The sequence below is a fragment of the Berghia stephanieae genome, chromosome 12, assembly GCF_034508935.2.
Source record: "Berghia stephanieae isolate SIO BIC M18660-M18661 chromosome 12, UCSD_Bste_1.3, whole genome shotgun sequence".
NCBI lineage: Eukaryota > Metazoa > Mollusca > Gastropoda > Nudibranchia > Aeolidiidae > Berghia > Berghia stephanieae.
The window spans coordinates 26,047,520-26,071,795 of NC_088371.1; the positions used below are offsets into that span (position 1 = coordinate 26,047,520).

Here is a 24,276-nt window from a genome sequence, read left to right on the forward strand (position 1 = left end):
TTATATTGGGGTGAATCAGTTAAAGAAATAATATGAGACACTCCGACTTAATCCGGTATAATGTCAGGAGGAATTTGCGGTCTGGATAGATTATCATAGCATAAAAGTGTGACGCCATTATAGGCTGCTTCCAAGCCTCTGAAATGCTCCACTTGCAAACTCTATCCGTTTCCTTATATAATCGGATGTGCGGCTATGTGGTCTAGTTGTATGACACTCGCTTTCGGATTGAAAGGTCCTGGGTTTAAGCCTCGCTCGGCGCATAGTTGAGTCCTTGGAACACATTCTCTCGTCGTACTCGGGTGTAAAATGAGCACCTGTCCGTTAACAGCGTTGTCTCTGTCGTAAAAAATTGTAATATCGCCTAATAGGCGTCATGTCTCGTTCTACATGTTAAGCGTTGCTGTTGGCTAGGGACCCCTTGTAAAGAGCTTTTAGCACGTTTAGTGGATATTGCGCTATATAAAAAACTCAATTTTTTTGTACCTCTTTCTTCTTTACTAACCTCTGCTCCTAGGTACGTGAAAGTAACACATAGTTGTGTGTGTTGGTCCGTCATTATGGCAATGCTGTGAGCTTCTTAGCCAAGCCCACACTAGCTATAGATAGTATGCGCTTGGCTAAGAAGCTCAGAATATTGCCATCCGGAAGTAAAACAGCCAACACATCAAAACTATGTATAACCTTGAACGTTTATAGTCTGGTTAATACAGTTTAGTGAGAATTACTCATAAACGCGGATGGCAAAAAGCAATAACAAAGACCTGAGTGGCGTCAACTTCGTTCTATCTACAGGCAGTGACGGATAGTGTAAGCGTGTTAGTACAAAAATCACGCCTTAGAGGTGACTATTAATGTACATTATGGCAAAGCGCATTTTCATGGTATACAGTTGAAATGCGGTAATAAATTCATATATATTTTAGGGGCAGCGGGCTCAGCGGTACGGTCTTGCTTGGCACTAAAGTACAAGTTCGATCACCGCTGCGTGTGTGGCTTTAGCAGTCACCTCGACTAGCTCAATTTGCAGCCTGCACTGCGGCTTATTGTAAGGGTTATTCCAGTCTTCCCTTGGAATAGACCCTAGAGACAAATTTCCCCAATGTGATGAATAAAGGGAATTTTAATTTTAATTTAATTTAACTTTATCTTTTCTTATATTTATGTCAATAGGGAATGAGATTAGCGGAAGAGTAGCGTCCCTTGATTGGACGTCATCCATAGTCTGTGACGTCACCGGCGGAAAGTTATTAGAGAGAGAACGTCATGTTGGTTGTGCGCATGCGTCTCTCGTCCTCGCTACTCTTCCGCTAATCTCATTCCCTATGGACTATTTAATATGCACCTACTGATTTGACGCAGCATAATATTTTTATTCTCGTCTGCAGGTTCGTGAGGAAAATTACGCCCAGCAGAAGGACAGCAATTTGTGAGATCAGACAGACTTACATGAACGTGGTGTACATACACACAAATAGACAGACAGACAGTTCAACACACATGCGGCCCCATACAAACAACACACACACGCGCGCACACACACACACATACACACTTGTATAATCAATTATGCATAAAGTGTCTTGAAACAAAGCCAAAGAGATAGATAGACTTGCAGATAGACATTATAGACAGATAAATAGACAGACAAAAAACATCGCAAATAGATAGACAAGACAGATAGATAGAAAGACAGAAAGACATTACAACTAGAAAGACAGAGAGACAGACAAAAAGACAATACTAAAAGACAGACATATAGACAAAAAAAACAGACAGACAGAAAAACATTACAAATAGACAGACAGAAAGACATTGCAGACAGACAGACAGATAGACATGAAGGAAAATATTTAAAAAATGCATCATTGCAACCAATTATTCCAACATTATTCCATTTTCAAAGCACAAATTTTTAATCGCATTATTTACTTAAATCTCGTATCTTATTTCGTTAATGTAAACTATCTAAAGCTATAGCTGAGATCATGTGTCTTCTACAATTATTCAATATTTTAGAGAAATCATTGGAAAAGTTGCATAGAATGTAGTGCCAGGTAATGAGAGCGATCTGGATTCAGGTTTTCCTACAAACAAGTCGTTGATAAAATCAGTTGTTGCTGTCTTATGATTGGATATTTAGTATTAATAATTAATATAAATACACTGCTTTGTTTATGTGAATTTTATGAACATACCCATGAAGTCAAGCTGAACAAAATCAATGACCGATAGTGGTGTTGGATAGTTCGAAAAGTAGAAAACGATGGGAGCTGCCTGAAGCCTGTGATCGTGAAAATACTAACGAAAGAGTGAAAATGGAGAGGCTTCGTATGGGAACAATCAAGGCCTTCTATATAGAGGGCCTTGGAACAATACATTCCCATACGAATCTCTCTCCATTTTCACTCTTTCGTTGATAGTTCGAAAACTGTGGATCCTTTTTTTTAAAAAAATAATTTTAGTACTTTTGAGCACATTTTGTAATGTGACCATGACTTGAGCAGAATGTGCTCAGTAATATTGATCGTCCCTTTTTTATCCAAAACTACAAAAGTGGGGTGGGGGAGAGGGGGGGGGGTCGTTCATCATTTCTGGAGGAGAAATAGAAGTAGGGTGATTTAATTTTTTAAACTTATATTTTTCAAAAAAAATTTGCCTGCCACTGTATCGTATACAACTTTTCAGATACATTATATATTGTGCCATAAAAACAAATGTTATATTTTTTTCCATTGTTGACTGAAGAATAGCTTGAGCTTGAAACATTCCTTACTATTGCCTGTTTGCTTCTTTATTTTCAAGCTATTTTTAATATCCATTTTTATCCTTGAGCTTTTGAGCCTTTTTATATACGTAGCGCAATATTCACTAAACGTACTCAAAGCGCTTTACAAGGGGTCCCTGACCAACAGCTACTCGTAACATGTAGACGCCTGTTAGGCGATATTCCAATTTTTTCCCGACTGAGACAGGTACTTATTTTACACCTGAGTACGGCGAGAGTTTGTGAGCAAAGAGCCTTTTCCAAGGACTCAACTATACCCCCGAGCGAGACTTGAACCAGGACCTTTCCATCCTAAAGCCAGTGTCATACCACAAGACCACATAGCCGTACAAAACTTTGATATCATTGTCATTAACCAAGTAAAATGCTACTTCTCAACATAGTCTCCACTATCGATAACCTCGGTCCATCTTTGAGCCAATTTTTCTCTACTGTCTTGGCTTCTTCAATATCTTCAAACCTATGTTCCTTCATTGCCTCCTTCAGTGGACCAAAAAGATGAAAATCTGCAGATGTCAAGTCTGGTGAATAAGGGGGATAAGACAGCGTTGTGTATCCAAATGGTGCGATTACCTCCCTTTTCCTGGCACTTTTGTGTGGACGAGCATTTTAATGAAGAAAAATGTACTCGTTCTATCTCCAAATCCGATCAACTCGACGAATTTTTGCTTTCAGTTGCTTCAGAGTCTACATGTATGTATCTTTCAGAGTTCACAGTAGCTTCTTGTGGAAGGAAATCAACGAGGATTACACCTCTAATGTGTCACAAAACATTATTAGCTTAAGTTTCCCAGTTGATTTCTCAGTTTTGAAGTTTTTTGTCTTTGGTGAAGAGGGATGTCGCCAACCCACAGATTGTCTTTTCAACTTATATTCATAGGATGAACCCAGTTTTCAACTGAGACAGCTGTGATATCTCCCACTTAGCAGGAGAAGCTCGGAATAACAATTAACCCTTTCTCGCTCTTATCAACTGCCTGGGTACCCCACTAGTGCAGACCTTTGAGAATCCCAAGGATTTGACGAGTTGATGTGCATTTTCATGACTGGTTTCAAGGTCTGTTGCTATCTCATCAAGAGATGTTCTTCTGTCAGATCTGATCAATGCTTCTGTCTTTGTTTGATTCACTGAGTTGACACTGTTTGGAGGACAACCATCACGAGGTTTGTCAGATAAAGATATGGTTGAAGGGGTATCAGATTAGGTGTCGGATTGCTTCTCATGTTTTTCTAAATGACGAAGCACACGTTCAACCCACCTAAAAAAAGCACTGCCTCCACCTAATGCTTGAGTTTTATAAACGTTCCCAAGGCGTTTGAAAATGTTACTCGAGGTTTCTTCTTCGAAACCAAGCAATTCAATGACAGCTCCCTGTTGCAGATGGATTTCCATGGGGGTAGCTATTTTGAACTGCCATAACTTAGTCAAAACTTGACGTATATCTAAACAAAATTTCAAATTTTGGTTTAAAGAGTTCGTGTGTAAATTCAATTGAGCCGAATATGACGTCACATGAAAATGGAATGATTTGTTCCATTCTTTTTGACCCAGCCTCGTACTAGCATTTATCTGATGACGAATCTCTAGACCACTGTGCAAAGATCTCTACCGTGGTGGGCAGAAGGTCACTCTTGTTGTGTTTTATATCCCTTTTTGTTGATTTCTAGTTCTACGTTGATGTCGTTTTTATTTTGAATTGTTATTGTTCCTGGTCCCGGCTTAGAGGAGGTCAGTTTATTGTAAAGTTCCTTTTTTTTAAGAGATGATATTTTACCTTGTAAATCATCTCGCTGTTATGTATAATTACATTTTTTAAACTTTTGAATATATAGTAATTTGTAAGTACTGTCCACTCCGGATAATCACAACTCGGTTAATCGCAACTTTCGGTTAATCGCAATATTTCCCAAGAAACGGAATTAATTCTATATAAAAGTCACTGGTTAATTGCAACAAACTTCGGTTCAACGTATCAAATTTTCGTCCTTGAAAGTGGTAAATTCAATAAATCCATCAAACAAAATATCATGATTTAATTTCATCATGGAAGAAATCGTGACAGGTTGAAAAATCTAGAGTGAGCGGGATTTAATGCTAATGTAGTGTGTCACCATTCTATTTGAGACAAAATAGGGCGTGGCTTTGTAGTGTGGGTTTGTGATGTCATCTGTGGCCATTAAACAGGAGGCGAGGGGACTGGGCATAGATTATACTACAGGTAGACAATGACAGTTGTAAAGAGAGACTGAGCGTTATCCTGTGCATTGTGACAAATGAGTTTGGTAAATGCTTATTGTCTCTCTTCACGGCTAATCTCTTTGACTCTTACAAATGTTGAGAACAAAAGAGTGAATGTGAATCAAATCTGAATAAGATGTCAGCTTGCACCAAAGCTTCTTTTGCTTGTGAAAATGAATACAGGGATGCCATATGGCTTTTGTTTCAATCAAATTGCTATGTCTGTGGTGGACCAAGAGCCTTGTTTACAACTATTTGTTTGAGTTTAGCATATATATGTGTAAAATGTTGCAATCGCGGACAGGAAACTCAACTTCGGTTAATTGCAACTTCGGTTAATCGTAACATTTCCGCTGATCCCAGGGCGTTGCGATTATCCGGAGCGGACTGTATTTTAGTGTATCTTTCATAGCGAGATCATTTGTTCGTGCCTTGAAGGGATTTATAGGTTGTGTCAAAATATCCACACCAGTGGATTGCTCGTGGAATTCTCTACTCCTCATTTGAACCAGTTCCCTTTGTGTTATTATTTCTCTTGTGTTTTTAACTTCGGATCTCCATATTTAATGTCACTAAAACGACATAAAACTGTCGCAAGCACCGTAAAACCCATATATATATAATGAAAAACAACAGAGAAATTGATGTACTTAAAGTTGACCTCTCAAAATAATTTTTTCCTCCTTTTTTTTTTTTAGAATGGTGAGGGAACTGTTTGTTTGTTTTTTAATTTATTTATATTTACTTTTTTGTTTTCTTTTTTCCCCTTTGATTAAAGATAAATATACTTGATTCTTAATTAGCATTTAATTTCATGTGATTTTATACAATACAAAATATTGTTATTCTTGTTGTTTATTGTTATGTTTATTTATTTGTTTATCATTGTATAATTTTAACTTTAATAGCATTAAAGAATGTAATTAATAATTATGAATTGTTTGGGTTTTGTTTTTTCTCTTGAATTCGACAGAAATCGCCTATTGAAATTAGACTTTGTAGAACTCATCGATACATTTTTTTCGTTGGAATTAGACCGCAAAATATAGATGCTATACGCTTAGTTAATAAACTCATAACATCCTTCAGCTGGATAAAACATCAACACAGAAAACAATGTGTAACCTTAAATGTTTATAGATAGAACGAAGATGACGTCACTCTGGTCTTTGTTATTGTTTTTGCCATCCACGTTTATGAGTAATTCTCACTAAACTGTATGAACCAGACTATAAACGACCGTGGTTACACAACATTTTTTGTGTTGGTCCGTTATATTTCCGGATGGCAATGTTGTGAACTCCTTAGCCAAGCGCATACTATCTATATGATATGATATGATATGAATTTCAATGGGGCCAAAATAGGCTAAAGATTTTCCTTTAAATGCCCATGACCCGTTAGCACGTCAGCATAGCAAACCAATCCCGAATTATAGCCATGAACATTTTTACGTATTTAATTTGAATTTGATTTGTCATCAGTCACGCTAACGGATCTTTAAAAGAATGCGAGGAGTATTAAACATCACATAATCAAATGAATAAATTTTAGCAATAACATTTTTAAAAAATTGAACTTTTATATAGCGCAATATCCACTAAACGTGCTCAAATTGCTTTACAAAGGATCCCTGGCCAACAGCAACATTTAACATTTAGGACGGGACATGACGCCTGTTAGGCGATATTAATTTTTATTTTTCGGACAGAGACAACGCTGTTAACGACCAGGTACCTATTTTACACCTGAGTACGCTGAGAGAATGTGAGTAAAGAGCGTTTTCCGAGCGACCGAGGCTCGAACCCAGGACCTTCCGATCCGAAAGCGAGTGTCATACCACTAGACCACATAGCTGCACACTAACTAACGCAAACACAATACAATTATAATTATATAAAAATTGAAAATATAAGATAATATGTAAGTTTTTCATCTAATCAAACGTAAATTTGGTACAGTTTGATACTAGCAAAACAACAACAAACAAAAAATCATATTAGAAACAAACAAAAAAGAAAACATTAAAAAATTATTTTTTTACAGTATACAGACATCGACGCCACGACATCAAATGTTGCAAAAATCAGTATGTAGGTTTAAATGTCATTCATTATAATCAAACATCATATGGCACACTTCTTTGTTAACGCTATTTCAAGACAGTTGACTGTTTCTGAGTTTTTTGTGTCAAATTTTAGTTTGTTCCAGAAGTTGACAGTCCCAGGTTTGAAAGGTTTTGCAAAGATGAGGGTCATTTAAATCGATCGATATTTGAAGGACGAGTTTTCTGGTCAAATATCTAAATATGTGTTTTTCAAAAGCACGGCAGAACTGAACTCTTAAAATTTGTGAATTAACAATTCCCTTATTTATGTGCTTAGTAAATGCAGAGCTAAACCAAGTGTGACCTTTTCTCTCAAAATGGTGTTGGGACAGATTAGATGTGAGCCAGACATAGTACAATGGAATCCTGATAACGCCAACACCGCCGGACAAGAAAGATTGGTTGACTTTAAGCAAGGTCATGTCTCGTTCTACATGTAACGTGTTGCTGTTGATCAGGGACCCTTTGTATAGCGCTTTGAGCACGCTTAGTGGATATTGCGCTATATAAAAAGCTCAACCAAAAAAAAAAAAAAGAGCTCAAGATTGACTTTTTACATTTCAATAGAACACATTTAGATAGTGAACATCAAATTTGGTACCAATAGGAGAAAAGCAACAACAACAGCAAACAAAAACATAAAAATAAAGACACACAAACAAAACATACAAAACAAAACAAATGTGACCCAACGTCTCTGGGCGGTTGGCTACACCTCCAAATTAATTTCGTCAAAGCCCAGCTTCGAGAGTCTCCCTCCGCCCTAAGAATTGTTTCATATCCACCTGCAAGTTAGTAACTGGACAGTGGAGGACGATGTGATCGCTGGTCTCTGGAGCTGCCTGACATTTCCGGTATTCATTACTGTTCCCAAGTTTCCATCTGCACATATCTACACAACGGGTAATAACAATGAACTCAATTACAGTATTTTGCCGTCGTAACAAGCGGTTTGTTGGTTGAAAACGGTCGCAGTTCTAATTATTTATAATTAAGTATATAAATTACAGAATATATGGGTCTGTATTTATATATGCCTCTGGTTTCATTTTGCGAATTTCACCCTTCTTATGCTCGATAACGAAGGCGACTTGGTATTAAATTATAAATAATTAGAACTGCAACGGTTTTCAACCAACAAACCGCTTGTTACGCATGCAAAATACTGTAAATGAGTTCACTATTATTACCCATAGTAACGGATTATACCACTTAATAGGAAAGGGAAATTAGATGACTTCTAAAGAGAAAAAAAGCTCCAAGCTGCTCTTCTTTCCTTCTACCATCGTTGGTATATATAATACAAACGATAGTAGACACCTAGGTGCAAAGGGAAGTTACTTACGACGATTAGACACCAAACAAACCAATGTGTTCATCTTCCCTTCTATCATTTTTGGTACTAGTGCTTGGAAACTTTCAATGCCGTGATTTTAATGCAACTTTGGTGTAACTGGCATAGGATTTTGATTAAACTTGGCTAAGGTCTTGTTTTGTTGGGGTTTTTTAATGTTTGTTTGTTTGTTTGTTTGTTTTTTGTTGGTTTTTTTTGTTTTGTTTGTTTGTTTTTTTTTTTTTTCTTGTAAATTTTCTTTTTTTTTTTCCTCAGTTGTTTCAATAAAGACGCGCATAAATGCCCTATCGAAGAATTTGAACGTAATTCTCAAATCGTGATGTTATCTGTCGATCGGTAAATTTACTTTACGGCTGTTAATAACAAGAAATGAAGTGAGTAGGAAAGTGCCAGCAGACAGATTATAGATATTAACAATTTCGCAGCGATGGGGGTTCGAACCCGCGATCTTACTGGTACGGCAACTCCGCCTGGTAGGGGAGAGCGTGGCTCTACTGTATGAGCTATCCACCACGCCAATAAAAGTGGTTTCAAACTCTATGTCAATCTTGAACCGCTCTCCCCGACTTCTTAAGGTCATGGGTTCAACACACAAACTCCGCGAAGTTTAATAATAATAATAATAATAATAATAATAATAATAATAATAATAATAATAATAATAATAATAATAATAATAATAATAATAATAATAATAATAGATCTTTATTGTCCATAAATATGTCAATTTTCATTTAGTTACACTTGTTATAAGGATATATGATAACTATAACATTGAACAGATATTTCTCTCTCTCTCTCTCTCTCTCTCTCTCTCTCTCTCTCTCTCTCTCTCTCTCTCTCTCTCTCTCTCTCTCTCTCTCTCTCTCTCTCTTCCTCTCTTTCTTTGTTAGCCAGCATTAAGCTTAATAGCCATATTTTCAACATAAACGTGTAACATAGAAACGATTGAGACATTGAGTAAGTTCCGGTATTTGGGATGAATATTTATTCAGAAAAGTGGGTGGAGCAGACACTTGTGCTGATAATAACAAGAAATGAAGTGAGTATGAAAATGCCAGAGAATAAAATGTTTGCGGCGATGGGGGCTCGAACCCGCGACCTTACTCGCACGACAACTGAACCAGGTACTTATGTCGGGAAAAGTGGTTCAAAATAGACATAGATTTTGAAACCCTTTTTTAAAAAAAATATTTTGGTTGGAGTGGTGGATAACTCATACAATAAAGCTACGCTCTCCTCGGCCAAGCGAAATACTCTTCAACAGTCGTAACGTCACTTCCTTCCTAATGACGCATAGTAACTTAGTAACACTGGCTCCAAACTATCGGAACAATGGCGGATGCCCTTAAGACATATTTCTCCGGCGAGCATAAAAGCGTATCCAGAGGAAAATAACCCATAAATTTCATCATGTTTTGACTTTTACACATTCTGATCGCAAGACATATGAAAAGCTCTAGCCGGCATGGGGAATAAAAAGTAATGATTTTCTTTGTTTAGAACCAAGATGGCCGCCGTTGCCCGGGCGGCGTGACATCAGACTACTGAATCCAATTGTCGTTCCAGTAAGGTCGCGGCCCCCATCGCCGCGAAATGTTTATTCTCTATTTAATGATACCATTAATAACCACAAATCATGAACATGTGACCCGTCGTCATAAAATGGTATTACCCGGTATTCTGGCACTTTCCTATTCACTTCATTTATTGTTATTATCAACATAAATGCCTGTTCCACTCACTTTTCTGAATTAATCTTTACGACTGTTCCGTCGCATTTATTTTCCACACGACCCAATGGTTTTCTTATGGCCTAAATAATGGCTCGATCCCATGCATTTTGAATTTACTCCTGATTTATCGTGATTTTTTCATGACTTTGGTTTAGTATAACCAGCATTGTTTCTTAACTAATAAAGCAATTTTATTTAACTTGGTAAGTATCATCTTAAGGTCTTGTTCTTGTTGCTTATACATTTTCAATTATTTTCTATTATTTTCAGAATTTTTTTTTCATTTTTTTTCTCACACCCGTTTGTTTGTTTTTCTGCCCACAAAATGATGCCTATTGTGGTAGCTCACGATTCCTTCTGATCCCCATGCCATTGCCCTTAAGAGAGAGAGAGAGAGAGAGAGAGAGAGAGAGAGAGAGAGAGAGAGAGAGAGAGAGAGAGAGAGAGAGAGAGAGAGAGAGAGAGAGAGAGAGAGAGGCCCGTGAAAGCAAACAATGGTCGGGGTAGAAAAAGTTGTTCTTTTGTTTACAAGAATAAAGTTTCTGATTCATTTTTTAGAGTTAGATTGCATTTTCGTATTACTCAGTATCTATTTATTGGTTTCAATTGTAGAACTTACTGTTTTTACTTTTCACCAAGAGGACTTTAATTAAAGCATCGCTTTCACTGCTCTATTGTTTATTTATTTATTTATCTATTTGTTTATTTACTTACTTATGTTATTCATAAAATTTACCATAGAATTAAACGAATGAGAATACGTACGAAGCCTAAAAAGTGTCCACCAATGAAAGCATTCAGCGCCATGATATCTTAGGCTGGGAATGTAAGCATTACCATTCATTCGGTCTCTATGTCAACATAACGACACAAGAAAAACAACAAACAATATCAAAATCCACAATAAAATGATTCAGAACTGTTGCGTATATTTATGGCACAACGAAGCTGTCAAAAAATGAAGTTAGAGAATGTGTGTAATCATGTATTATAATAACCTGTAATGTGTTTTCCAACCACCACATCATCTATTACTACAACCACCACCACAATATCATCACTAACACTACTACTACAACCACCAGCCCCACATCATTATCACTACCACTACTACTACACCACCACCAGCACATCATCATCACTACCACTACTACAATCACCACAACCACATCGTCATCACTACCACTACTACTGCAACCACCACCACCATATCATCATCATTATCACTACTACCACAACCACCACCACCACTACTACTACAACCACCACCACATCACTACCTCAACTACTACAACCACCACCACAATAGCATCACTACCACTACTACTACAACCACCACAACCACATCGTCATCACGACCACTACTACTACAACCACCACCATATCATTACCATTACCACTACTACTACAACCACCACTACCACCATATCATTACCATTACCACTACTACTACAACCACCACAACCACATCGTTATCACCACCACTACTACTGCAACCACCACTACCACCATATCATCACCATTACAACTACTACTACAACCACCACAACCACATCATCATCACTACCACTACTACTACAACCACCACCACATCATCATCACTATCACTACTACTACAACTACAACCACCACCACATTATCATCACTACCACTACTACTACTGCAACCACCACCACCATATCATTATCATTGAATTTTTTTTTTTTAAATTGAGCTTTATATAGTGCAATATCTACTAAATGTGCTCAAAGCGCTGGTCAACATTTAACATGTAGGACGGGACATGACGCCTGTTAGGCGATATTACAATTTTTCGGACAAAGACAACTCTGTTAACGGCCAGGTACTTATTTTACACCTGAGTACGGTGAGAGAATGTGAGTAAAGAGCCTTTTCCAAGGACTCAACTATGCGCCGAGCGCGAGGCTCGAACCCAGGACCTTCCGATCCGGAAGCGAGTGTCATACTACTAGACCACATAGCCGCATCATTACCACTACTACTACAAACACCACCACCACATCATCATCACAACCACTACTACTACAACCACCACCATATCATTACCATTACCACTACTGCTACAACCACCACCACATCATCATCACTACCACTACTACTACAACTACAACCACCACCAACACCACATCACCTAACTAACACTCAGTACTACAATCACTACCATTAGGTTTTGGAGCTTTACTTCATTTGAAATAAGGAAACTTCGGAATTGTATTTGGCATTGTGTTTATATATCATAATATAATTCTAATCAGTTATCTATTTAGAACTAGATACTATACAATATGTATGCCAAATACCACTCCAATTCCCCTTTCTTGTGTGCGGGAATTCCTCTTTCGGCATTGAAATTGAGTGTGAGAGAGTCATCACTACACACATAAACAACAGAAACAATTTAAAAACAAGACTATGACACGTAACCACTCACACACGAGGCTATAGATAGTTCGAAGATGACGTCACTTAGGTCTTTGTTATTGTTTTTTGCCATCCTCGTCTATGAGTAATGCTCACTGAACTGTATTAACCGGACTATAAACGTTCATGGATACACACAGTTTTGTGTGTTGGCCCGTTATACTTCCGGATGGCAATGTTATGAGCTTCTTAGCCAAGCGCACACTATCTATACTATTTATCCTTTTCTCTATATAGAATAGGACAAGACAAACAATAGCTTGACTCTCGCTACACTTCGCATTGATGTTTGTCGTCTCACGAGTTCAACTCTCGGTCGACCTGCCAACATTCCTTTTTGCCTCGGACGTAATCATCAATAGAATGTTGTGTGGTTTTGACCGTGAAGAAAACCTTAAGAAGTCACATTTATATCATTTTAGAGAGATCGTTTTGAATAATTTTGAGTTAAACGAGCGAGCAGCAACTTGTTTTCATGAACGGCCGATCAGCGCTTGTTTACTATAGTAACGCGATTCCCAGTCAACATCAAAATGGCGGATATTTTTCTCATCGAGGCCGCGGTTGGTTAGCCAATAAGAAGATATGAAGTGAATAGAAAAGTGCCAGAAGACAATAGAGAATAAAAATTTTCGCGGCGGTGGTGGGGTTTGAACCTGCGACCTTATTGGTACGACAACTCCGCCTGGCAGGTGAGAGCGTGGCTCTACCGTGTGAGCTATCCACGAACACAAAAATATTCGTTCAACTCAAGTCATTACTAGATCCTCTCTACCCACTTCTTGAGACCGCCGATTCGTTCGTACACCACCATCGCGAATAATTTTGACCAGCAGTTAAGCTTAATAGCCAATATTCTCAACACAAACATATAACATAGAAACGATTGAGACATTGAGTATGCTCCGGTGTATGGGGTGAATTTTTTAATTCAGAAAAGTGAGTGGAGCAGGCACTTATTGGTAACAACAAGATATGAAGTGAATAGAAAAGTGCCAGAAGACAATAGAGAATAAAAAAAATTTTCTATTCACTTCATATCTTTTGTACCAACATAAGTGCCTGCTCCACTCACTTTTCTGAATTAAAAAATTCACCCCATACACCGGAGCATACTCAATGTCTCAATCGCTGTTTATCTCTGTCACTGTCACTACCAGTAAGATCACTTAACCTAACCATTGCCATCATTGTCATTGATAATTGGAATTGACTGAATTGATGATAATCTAATCTGTCGACAAGTCCAATCTGCACCATTTTGGTGTTTTAAGTTGACAAAAGAATATGGTAAGTAGACAGCGTTTTTATTTTATCTCGAGAGCTTCTTCAAAGCCGTCACTCGTCATCATTCCAATTTCAATTTCACCATTCGTTCATCATATTCATTTAATTCATATAATATACTACAGATACTATCTGTATGGTAGTAGTAGTAGGCAGTTTAGTGAGCAGTCAAATTGTGACCCAACTCGCCCATAGGAAAGTTGTGACTGGAAATTGCCGTTCGCGTTTTGGGGGTTTCAATTAAAGATGCATAACTTCGTTTTAATTTTAAGAGGTTTCAAAGTTTTCAAAGTTTTGAAACTTTGTTTTAAGAGGAATATCGCAGGTATTTTGGAATCATTATTTTCGTCTTTCAAATTTCTTAAATGGTGCCAATTAAGGAAAAATCCATTAACAATTCCAGAAGTTATATTATATGAAGTGAAAATTTGGCAATTTTCAAATGCATTTCTTTTTTTATTTACAGCGTGTGTTTTAAAAATAAAAACGCTTGTTTTTAGAAAATCATCTGAACTTTATTCATGCCAAATTTCAGGGCACTATCTATGCGCAGACACTTTTTAACTCTGCGCCGAAATGCCATGTTTACATTATCTTCTCATCATGGCTGCCCGACGATATCGATATTTTATATTTAGTTATGTATTATTTAAAATTTAGTCCATAATATTTTCAGTACTATTATTTAATTTGTTTTTATTTTGAATACATACTTTCCAACTTTTTTAATGGGCATTTTACAGTTTTTGTTTTAAAAGTTCGTATATTTCTTCTCTTTGTGAAATCCGATATTTATAATATCGATATTTTAAAAATACCAATTGCTTTAATTTTATTTTATTTTGCCATCAAGTCATCAAGTTTCTTTCCCATTAGTTTATATATGTTTGTTATCATTTGTATCTATATTCTAAAGGCCTTAGCCTTAATAATTATTATGTTAAGAAGTTCTATTCATTATAAATTTTTACACCCCCACACATTGAGAGAGAAGTGGGGGGGGGGGGGGAGTGGGGGGAATACAGAAGAACTCGGAAATAGCGAGTTCGACGGGTCCACTCCTGATTACTCGCTATTTCCGAGTTCTCGCTATTCCCGAGTTGCCAGAAAAGGTCACTCGGCCGTACAAAAAGATGGAAAGACAATGTGTGTGTGTGTGTGTGTGTGTGTATGTGTTTGTGCGTGTGTGCCGCAAATGACTGTGTGTGGATAAAGTGGGGTGGGGGCGGGGTTGAACACGGCCTTCGTTAACTACGTAATGATGGCCACGGGTTGAAGTTGATCCACCCCTAAAACCCACCCCTTCCATTTCCATCAAGATTTCGTGTGTGTGTGTGTGTGTGTGTGTGTGTGTGTGTGTGTGTGTGTGTGTGTGTGCGCGCGAGTGTTTGTATGCACTAGGCATGTTTGATGAGGTAAGCAAGCGCATCACTCAATCACTGACCCACTGAAATGATGGTTCCACACTCCCTTCTCTCGCTGATCGTGTCGTTCGTCGCTGACCGATGCTGCTACTGCTAAGTGAGGCATGTTGACATGTTGGCTGCCAGTGCTTACCTCGCGCGTCACGTGGCACCACATTGAGTGAATAATTGACCCCCACCCCCAATACACACACACGCACACAAACACACGCACCCAACCCCCACCCAAATTTGTTTCTCCTCCTATGTACTACTACAGACTAGGCTACTATGTAATATTACTCGTAACGAGAAATAAGAAAAGGAAAGAAGCTAGGCTAAAAATATTTAAATCACCCTTGTCTGTTGTTTTGCTTTACTGGGGCAGGAAATGCTCGTTATTTCCGAGTTGACCTCTTTTTCATACTCGCTACTTTCATGCTAATTTTATTGACTCAAATAAGAGAAAAAAAACGGAGATTTAGATTTTACTCGCTATTTCCGAGTTTTCCCTATTTCCGAGTACGTTACTTTCATGTTCTACTGTATAATTATATTAATTGTCAGATCATGATTTGTTATAGCAATAAACCCAAAGTTGTTAAGCAGAATTTTTAAAAGTAATAAAAGCCAGAACTTCTTCCTCTTTATTAATGTAAATGCATTGTCCTCGATAAGACGAACATTTCGGTATACAATAAATAATGAGAACTCCATATTGACTGTTTTAACCATTTTTTATTAACAACACGCGATTTCAGTCACAACTTTCCAATGGTAATTTTGGGGTAAAGAAAACTTCAAATACTTTGAACTGCCGTAACTACATTTCTAATCAAGACAGAAAAATTCTAACTATTTTGTAATCAGTGTTGCCAGCTCTTTCATATGACATTGGTTTCAAGTGTGTGAGTTACATTTAGAATTTCTGTTAAACTCCCTAATGGTAGGCGCTGAAGATACCAATGGTCTGGTTGACTGGTTGTATTTCAGCGGTGTCCTCATTGGGCGCAGGCCCGTGTCATTCGGACCTTGAAATCATTTAGGTGTGGTGTCATGATGACCAGTTCATCCAGCCCATTCCACTCCGAGATAGTTCCAATGAAGAAAGAATTTCTGTAGTTTTGTGTTCTTGTCTGTGGGATTTTGAAGCAGTTTGAATTGTTTGTGGCGTATCTCTCAATGGGTCTCAGTCTCAGAAAAAAATTGGATGGATTCATTGGATTATAATTATTCATCGCATTTTCTTCAGGAGGAATTGGTCGCAGAATGCCTCCAGTCAAGCCATATCCGCATCGTTTAGGGCTATGTTTCAGTTTAAATAAAGATTAGGATGCTGCTATTTTCACAGCTTGGTAGACTACTTTCACCATACAGTGACAATAGTGTGGTAGACTACTTTCACCATACGGTGACAATAGTGTGGTAGGCTATTTTCACAGTATGGTGATCTCTTGGGAGGTGATTGCTACTTTACGGTGATGATGATATCTTCATAGGCTATTTTAACAAGCTGTTGCAGATAATCAATCAGAGCCTTTAAATACAGATTTTATTTCATGAGTTATATTACAAGTTTTAACAAGCATCAATACCAGGTTTTAATATTACGAATGAAATTTAAAAACGTAATTATAAAAGACACGAATTTTTAATCTGCTTTATCCTATATCACAAACTTTTTAAAAGTAGAAATTTTAGGTGAAAAATGAAGATAGACATTTTAATGTCACCATTGTTGACATTCATAGCTGCTTTATGAAAGAAAGAAAAGGTTTCTGCAAAGTAATACAATCCAGCTTTCATCACAATGATTAGATAAATAAGGCCAACTAGAGAAAAAATGCGTTTTGTCTTTTAAATTTAACCCAAAATAAAATTTAGGCAAACAAAACAAAATTTGGTTGCCCAAATAAAGACGATAACAAATACCTAAAATCTGGAGAAAATTTTTTTAAGTCGTGATAGGGAGTCGAACCACAAACTCTGAAATGATGAGTGAATGTGCGGCCCATTGAGCTAACGGAACCCATGGCAGTTGTACGTAAAATAATATTTATAAAAAAATCTCAGTGAGTAGTAGCGCTTGCGGTAGTAGTTGGGACTCAGTGAATGATAGTGCTTCTGATTGGCTGATACATGCAGTGAAAATAGCCTCCTTTACTATTTTCACTGTGCGGTGAAAATAGCTTGGTAAATTTTACCATGCGGTAGACTATTTTTACCGTGCCGTACAGTGAAAATAGTCAGTCCGTAAAAATTAAGGGCCAATTTATTAACCGTTTTGATTGTCGATAAAATTGGATATAATTTAGATCAAAACGTTCACCTTAACAATGCCACTATTACATTATCTCATAAGTCTGTAGTTTCATTCATCCTGTTTTGTTGATATGGGGGAAACCCGAAACATCCACATTATCTGTTTTCTTTTATTATGTTGAAGCTTACATTCAATTTCACATTGTTATTTATTACAATGTTCACCTGTATGGAGTTTCCCACAGAAATATTGTCATTCATAATTTTTCTTCCGTAGTCTGACCTGATATTTATTAAGTAATCTTGATTTCTTTTTTTTTTTTCCTCAGAAAGTTTGATACATGAGAACACCAAAGCTTGGATTGCGTATTCATAATTGAAAGCGATTCACTAATTCAGACCAAGATGCTGTTTCAAATTATCAAAGAAATTCTGTATCATATCTTGGTCAAATCCCACATCGTTTGGTATTGCATGCCACTTGTCAAAATATACATGAGGTGGGCAATTGAAAAAGATTACAAGAAAGAGGAAAACTATATTGTTGATGATAGTGGACAAAAGCTCAAAGTAACAACTATTAACAATAAAAACTATGCTCCTCTTGGCACAAGTAGTTACTTGAAGATAAAGAAGTTAAAAATTCGCAATGATGACGTTATGATTTGTGGTTATCCTAAAACTGGGTGTCACTGGACTTTTGAAGTGTTGCGTATGATTCTGTATAAAACGACTTCCGTTTCCAAATATGGGAAATCAGTAGAGGGTATGATTGAGTTGCTGCCTGAGTTTGTCCTGGATTCCATGCCTTCCCCAAGGATTTTAAACTCCCACCTTCTTTACGATGAGCTCCCACAGGAAATGAAGCTGAAAAAGACTAAGATAATTCTAACAACGAGGTGTCCGAAGGATGTAGTCGTTAGTTATTACAACCATCACAGACATGTCAGAGAAAGTTATGGTTATCAAGGATCCTTCAACGACTATTTCAAACTTTTTACGGATGGAGTTTTAGCTTACGGCAGTTATTTCAATCTCCTCGCTGACTGGAAACGAGTCGTGGCCTCCAGTCCTCCTAATCCAATTTTTCTGGTTAAGTATGAAGACATGAAAGAAAATCCAACGGCTATGATAAAGAAATTAGCAAGGTTTTTGGATGAAGACATTACAGAGGAGTTTGCACAGAAGATAGTGAAATACACTGAGTTCAAGCATCTTAAGTCTGTTTTCAAGGATGATAAATATTTCTCAGCTCTGTACAGGAAGGGTATGTCATTTCAGTTTATTAAGTATTTGTATACATAGTCTTATTTAATTATTTTGGTGAATTCCTTTCACTTCTACCTGAAATTGTTTAGTATACTATAACAATTCTTTCATTTCTTTGTATTTATTAAACGAGTTATTTTTACCGTGCCAAATAACATACGAGCTTGCGAGTATGTGTTACTGCATGATAAAATATAACGAGTTTAATAAATACAAAGAAATGAAAGAATTTGTTTATTCCACCCCTCCAAGTAAGGTTCTTAGATATTCCGTGACCGATTGATTGTATGGTATTAGTACTTCATTTCTCCATAATTTATATTTTTTGTCCGTCTGCTTGAATGACAATTTGACCCAAATTTAAAAACGTTGGATTTGTATTCATGCACACCAAAAGATTATTTATAATTGCCAATCAGTTGTCTTTGACACCTAATTTCACACCAATAAAATATGCGAAAATATTCTGCAATCATTGAGTAAAATTTTTATTCAACACGTTCAAAGCATTATTCAACAAGTAGGCCTACATCTTTACTAAGAGATGATAGGGTTTTCCAATGAGAGAGCTGGAAAATGAGCAATATTTGCTTGGAAATTTAGGCTGCGGTGAACAGGCACTCCTTTATTTTAAAAAAATAAAATAAAATAAAAAAGTAATAATTGATCAAGACGAATCTTTTGATTCATCAAGGATCAAAATCATTCCGGTATGCGATTCCCAAGGCCAAAGTACCAATCATTATGGCTTAAAAGATCTTCTAAATAACCATTTGAGTTTGAGTCAGCTTGTGATAAAATTACCTTTGATTTAAGAAATGATCACAAGTTCCTCAGATACCAATCTGTCAAAAATAGTTTTATAATTTTACATTTGCCAGTAAGAATAATAATAATACACATTTATTCAGCTTATTCTCGTGTAAAATGTATACTCTGGGCACTTTACAATGTAAACTATCAACAACAAAAAAACACACACACACACAATGGAATATACAATACAATTTATAGCCAAATCAAGGGTTTATAGCATCAATAAAAGCAAATACAGTAAATATGTGTCTTGAGATTCTTTTTAAATTCTATGCTCATTGGCAAAAAATGTCCATGGGCTGTACAGAACAATGTTAACCACCAACCCTTAAAAAAAATAGATGATACAGTACCCGACAAAGCAGAAAGTACAATACAAGAAAAAAAATAATTTAAAAAATCTGTCTTTCTTAACCAGCGATCAAAACTCAAGCATCCGAGTTAACAGTCATTTTTTGGGATTATCATTGTTGTCATCAGAGTTTATCAAATGCTATATAAGATTTCATTGCTAGTATATAGTATTATTATTTTTATTATTATTATTATTTATTATTATTATTTATTATTATTATATTATTATTATTATTATTATATATTATTATTATTATTATTATTATTATTATTAATATTATATATTAATTTATTATTATATATATTATTATTATATATTATTATTATTATTTATTATTATTATTTATTATATATTATTATATATATTATTTTAAGATAGTCCCTTAAGTTAAACTTTCCTGAGTACATGTATTCAGTTGATGAAGAAAATTTAATTCATGAATACATATTAATATACAGTATTTTCCGTTTCAGGTATTGTTGGTGACTGGAAAAACTGGATGACAGAGGATCAAAGTGCTGAAATGGATGCCAGAATGAATGAAGTCATGGGGCAATAGGTTACCACTGTGGTCAAAGGTTATCCTAGCCTTCTAACCTCGAGATTCTATCTCTCACAAATTGTGATTTGATTATTGCATTTTAAAAATTATGATTATTATTGTTATTATTATTATTATTATTATTATTATTGTTATTATTATTATTATTGTTATTGGTGTTGTTGTTGTTATTATTAATAGTAGTATTATTAGTACTATTATCATGGTTGCAAGAGTGCCGGCTACTGCCGGCTTACCGGCCGATTGGATTACCGAAAAAAACGCTTTTTGCGATTTGGATTTGATTGATTGATTTATTTTTTTTGATAGGACACTTTTTTTATTTTTTAGTTTATTTTTGTATATTTTAAAATTGTGCAACTTGTGACAAGAAACTTAAGAAATTACTGCATTACAACCTTTGGATTAAACATACAACAATTGTGGACTACTATACTATTATGAAGACTAGATGCTGAGAACAAGACTTCAAATGACGAGGTAAGTCTCTGAATCTTGCAGGCTTTTTCAGATTATATGTCTGGTCATAAGTAGACTTGCAGGCTTTTTGAGGTCCAGTTGCTTGCACCCATGTTTTATTATTAGTATTGTTTTTGTTATTATAACACTCTAGCACGGTTTCCTCAAAGATGGTTTATATACTGATTATTTTCATGGTTGCCAATTTTCCGTATATTCACGGAATTCAGTATAATATTATAAACCCTCAGTATATTTTCTATTCACCAGCTGAACAGCAAAAAGTAAGTAAATAATGTCTTTTTATTGGAGTTCAGCACTCAGAAAGGGGTCGGCTGGTCTATGTGTTTGCGTAAAAGTTCGGTAAATTTTTGCCTCCTGAATTGGCAACCCTGTATTTTGTCGAAACTGGGTTATCGACATTACCATACAGTATATAACAGGAGAAACTAACCCTCAAGATGTGATATCAATGTTGACAATAGTGATAGGAGTATAGAAAAAACAATGAGGATTTGGTTGGAAGGGGGGGGGGGGGTGAGAGAATTGGTTCTTTCCTTTTCTTTTGTATTTTCTTGTTTGTTTGATATTTTTTATTTTCTTGCTTTGTTTTTCTAAAAGTTATCTTACATGTTTTGCTTGATTTCTCTAAAATAAAACTCTAATGACACCTTATATTATTATAATTCTTAACTTTAAGTGTGAAACCTCGTAATTGCCCAATGTTGTTAATGGTCTTTCATTTTGTGAAGAAGAAAAGTGCCATATTATTTATAAATTATATTTATACTCAGATAAATATTGCATTTATTCTATTATTTATAAATTAAAATGATACACAGATAAACATTGCATTTATTAAATTATTTATGAATTAAAATGATACACAGATAAACATTGCATTTATTATATTATTTATAAATTAAAATGATACACAGATAAATATTGCATTTATTTCCATTTAAATTTATGTTATAAGAATAAGTTATAAATTTTTTTAAAGCAGTCGTTCAGAGCCATAAGATCCATGTAGCCAGAGTTAATTCCAATTTCTTTAGCATTGAATGGACAGTAGCAATTGCTCACTACTCTTTGTATAGGACGATAAGTCTATCTCAAAGAACTTTCTACCAGATCTAACAGACCCAACTACCCAATCACGACTGGGTAGACAGGGAGATCAGAAAAAAAATCTGGACTTTACCTGGGATCAATCAGGTCCCTTTGTGTGTGAAGCAAGTGCTCTCCCATTTGAGCTGTCGGTCAGGACCCTCGATAACAACTTTTCCTTTCAGGTAAAATTTCTCTTTGGAGTCAATTCTGAGTTCAATACTGGAATAACCAAGGCATCAGCTGTGGTGCGCTGACTGCCATAAATAATGAAAGACGAGGCGACTTGCTAAAATCCACACACAGTGGCAGAGAAATAAACTCATAGGTAGGAAGCGGAAACCCTACCGCTGTGTCACACCGATGTCATGAGTGTGTGCTGAAGAAGGGGCTGTGACCGTATTTTTTGCTTTTTAAAAAATTAAATTGTTGGTCTATTCCATTTTTGACCCACCACCTCAAACTGTCCCTCTGGGGAAATGCCATAAACGGCAAAAAATGCTAAGATTCGTTGTATATTTGTATATATTTATTCATTCTAAGTCTTGAACGGAAGAATAATGATAATGATAAAGCATTCCAACAAACAAACAAAAAAAACAAAAAAAATTGAAAAATGAATAAAGTAAAATAAAAAATTTCGAAGCAAGAAGAAGAATAAAATTTTTAAAAAGAAAGAATGAAAACAGCAACTGGAGGAGAACAGAAGTAAAACAGCAAAATTATACATCCTTTTAAATTTAAAAAAAAGGGAGTATGAAAAAAATTGGTTTCAGAGTAAAAACAAATTGTAATAATTTTGTACATGATAGATTCATCTGGTGCACTTTTTGGAGTCAAGACTGTACATATTATGTTGGGACGACTTAGATGTCCAAAATTGAATTTAAAGACAAAAAAAAGATAATGAGACTGATTGATTTTCATTATTAAGGAGGATACATTACAAACACTAAAATCTTGTGCTTGTATCATTTTAAGTTTAAGATCACTTTTTCACCTCTTGTCCACACCAATATTTATATATTACTGATTAGAGACAGTGTGCGACTATGTGCTCTTGTGGTATGTTACTCGCTTTCAGATCGGAAGGTCATGGGTTCAAACCTTTCTCAGCGCATAGTGGAGTGAGTCCTTGGAAAAGGCTCTTTACTCACATTCTCGCATCACCGTACTCAGGTACTGTTAGGCGATCTCCAACTGATTGATGGTGTGCTCTTGGAATCTGCATCCGTTTCCTATTTGAACCAAATCCCCTTTGTCTTACTTTTCTTCATGTCCTTTTAATTGTAATTCTAGAATCTTTTCACTATCCCATTTTCTTAATTTTTACATCTATTTTCTGAGTTGCTTTCTGTCTGTCTTGGAATGGAATTACTTAGTTTTGTCCTAGCTCTTGACTGGGAGGGAAATAGTGAAATGTATAGTTATTGTTTTGGGGGATGATATTTTTATCCTTGTAAATCTAGTCTCTGTTATGTACTGTTACATATTTTGGTTTTAATATATAAATGTTTGTAAACATTTAAGTGTATTCCTCATAATGGGGATCTTCTGCTTGTGTCTGGTTGAGACTTTTATGTGATCTCAGACTAAGTAGACTGATAATGATAGTGTGCTCTTGGAATCTACATCTGTTCACTGTTTTAACCCTTCCCCTTGGTCTTGCTTTTTTTTGTGTACTTTTAATTGTAAATCTATAACATATTTTGACTATCCCATTTTCTTCTTTTTTACTGGCGCTAAATACTTCACAAGTGCCGTAAAACCCTTAAATACAAAACAAACAAAAAAATAACAATCTTCTACCCCAATGTTGCTCTCTCTCTCTCTCTCTCTCTCTCTCTCTCTCTCTCTCTCTCTCTCTCTCTCTCTCTCTCTCTCTCTCTCTCTCTCTCTCTCTCTCTCTCTCTCTCTCTCTCTCTCTCTCTCTCTCTCTCTCTCTCTCTGTTTTGGATTGAAAGTGCTCGGGTTTTCCTGGTCCTGGCACGGATCCTTATCAGTCAAATGTACAGTTCCTCTTTTTCCTTGTATATCATATATCTCTGTTATGTACTTTTTTAAGCTTTTGTTTATTGTACTTTTTA

General features: G+C 36.0%; 2 protein-coding genes across 5 annotated transcripts in view; both read left to right on the forward strand.

Moving 5' to 3' along the window:
- LOC144957488 (uncharacterized) overlaps positions 1-5,958 on the forward strand; it is a 32,982-nt gene extending 27,024 nt beyond the window's left edge. For all 4 annotated transcript variants that reach the window (XM_078888806.1, XM_078888804.1, XM_078888807.1 and 1 more), the window contains exon 5: positions 1,389-5,958. In XM_078888806.1, the coding sequence (XP_078744932.1) occupies positions 1,389-1,433 (45 nt within the window). In that variant the 3' untranslated portion in view covers positions 1,434-5,958. The remainder of the gene's footprint in view (positions 1-1,388) is intronic.
- Positions 5,959-13,813: 7,855 nt separating this feature from the next.
- LOC144958002 (sulfotransferase 1B1-like) lies at positions 13,814-22,013 on the forward strand. The gene is made up of 3 exons (XM_078889585.1): positions 13,814-13,956; positions 17,948-18,885; positions 20,532-22,013. The coding sequence occupies exons 2-3, from the start codon at positions 18,024-18,026 to the stop codon at positions 20,615-20,617; spliced, it is 948 nt and encodes a 315-aa protein (XP_078745711.1). The 5' UTR covers positions 13,814-13,956; positions 17,948-18,023; the 3' UTR covers positions 20,618-22,013.
- Positions 22,014-24,276: the final 2,263 nt, after the last annotated feature.

Excerpts from the sequence above, each read along its gene's own strand:
- LOC144958002 (XM_078889585.1), top strand. The coding sequence starts at position 18,024 with ATGCTGTTTCAAATTATCAAAGAAATTCTGTATCATATCTTGGTCAAA. Across the intron at positions 18,886-20,531 it reads CTCAGCTCTGTACAGGAAGG|GTATTGTTGGTGACTGGAAA; the intron begins GTATGTCATTTC and ends TTTCCGTTTCAG.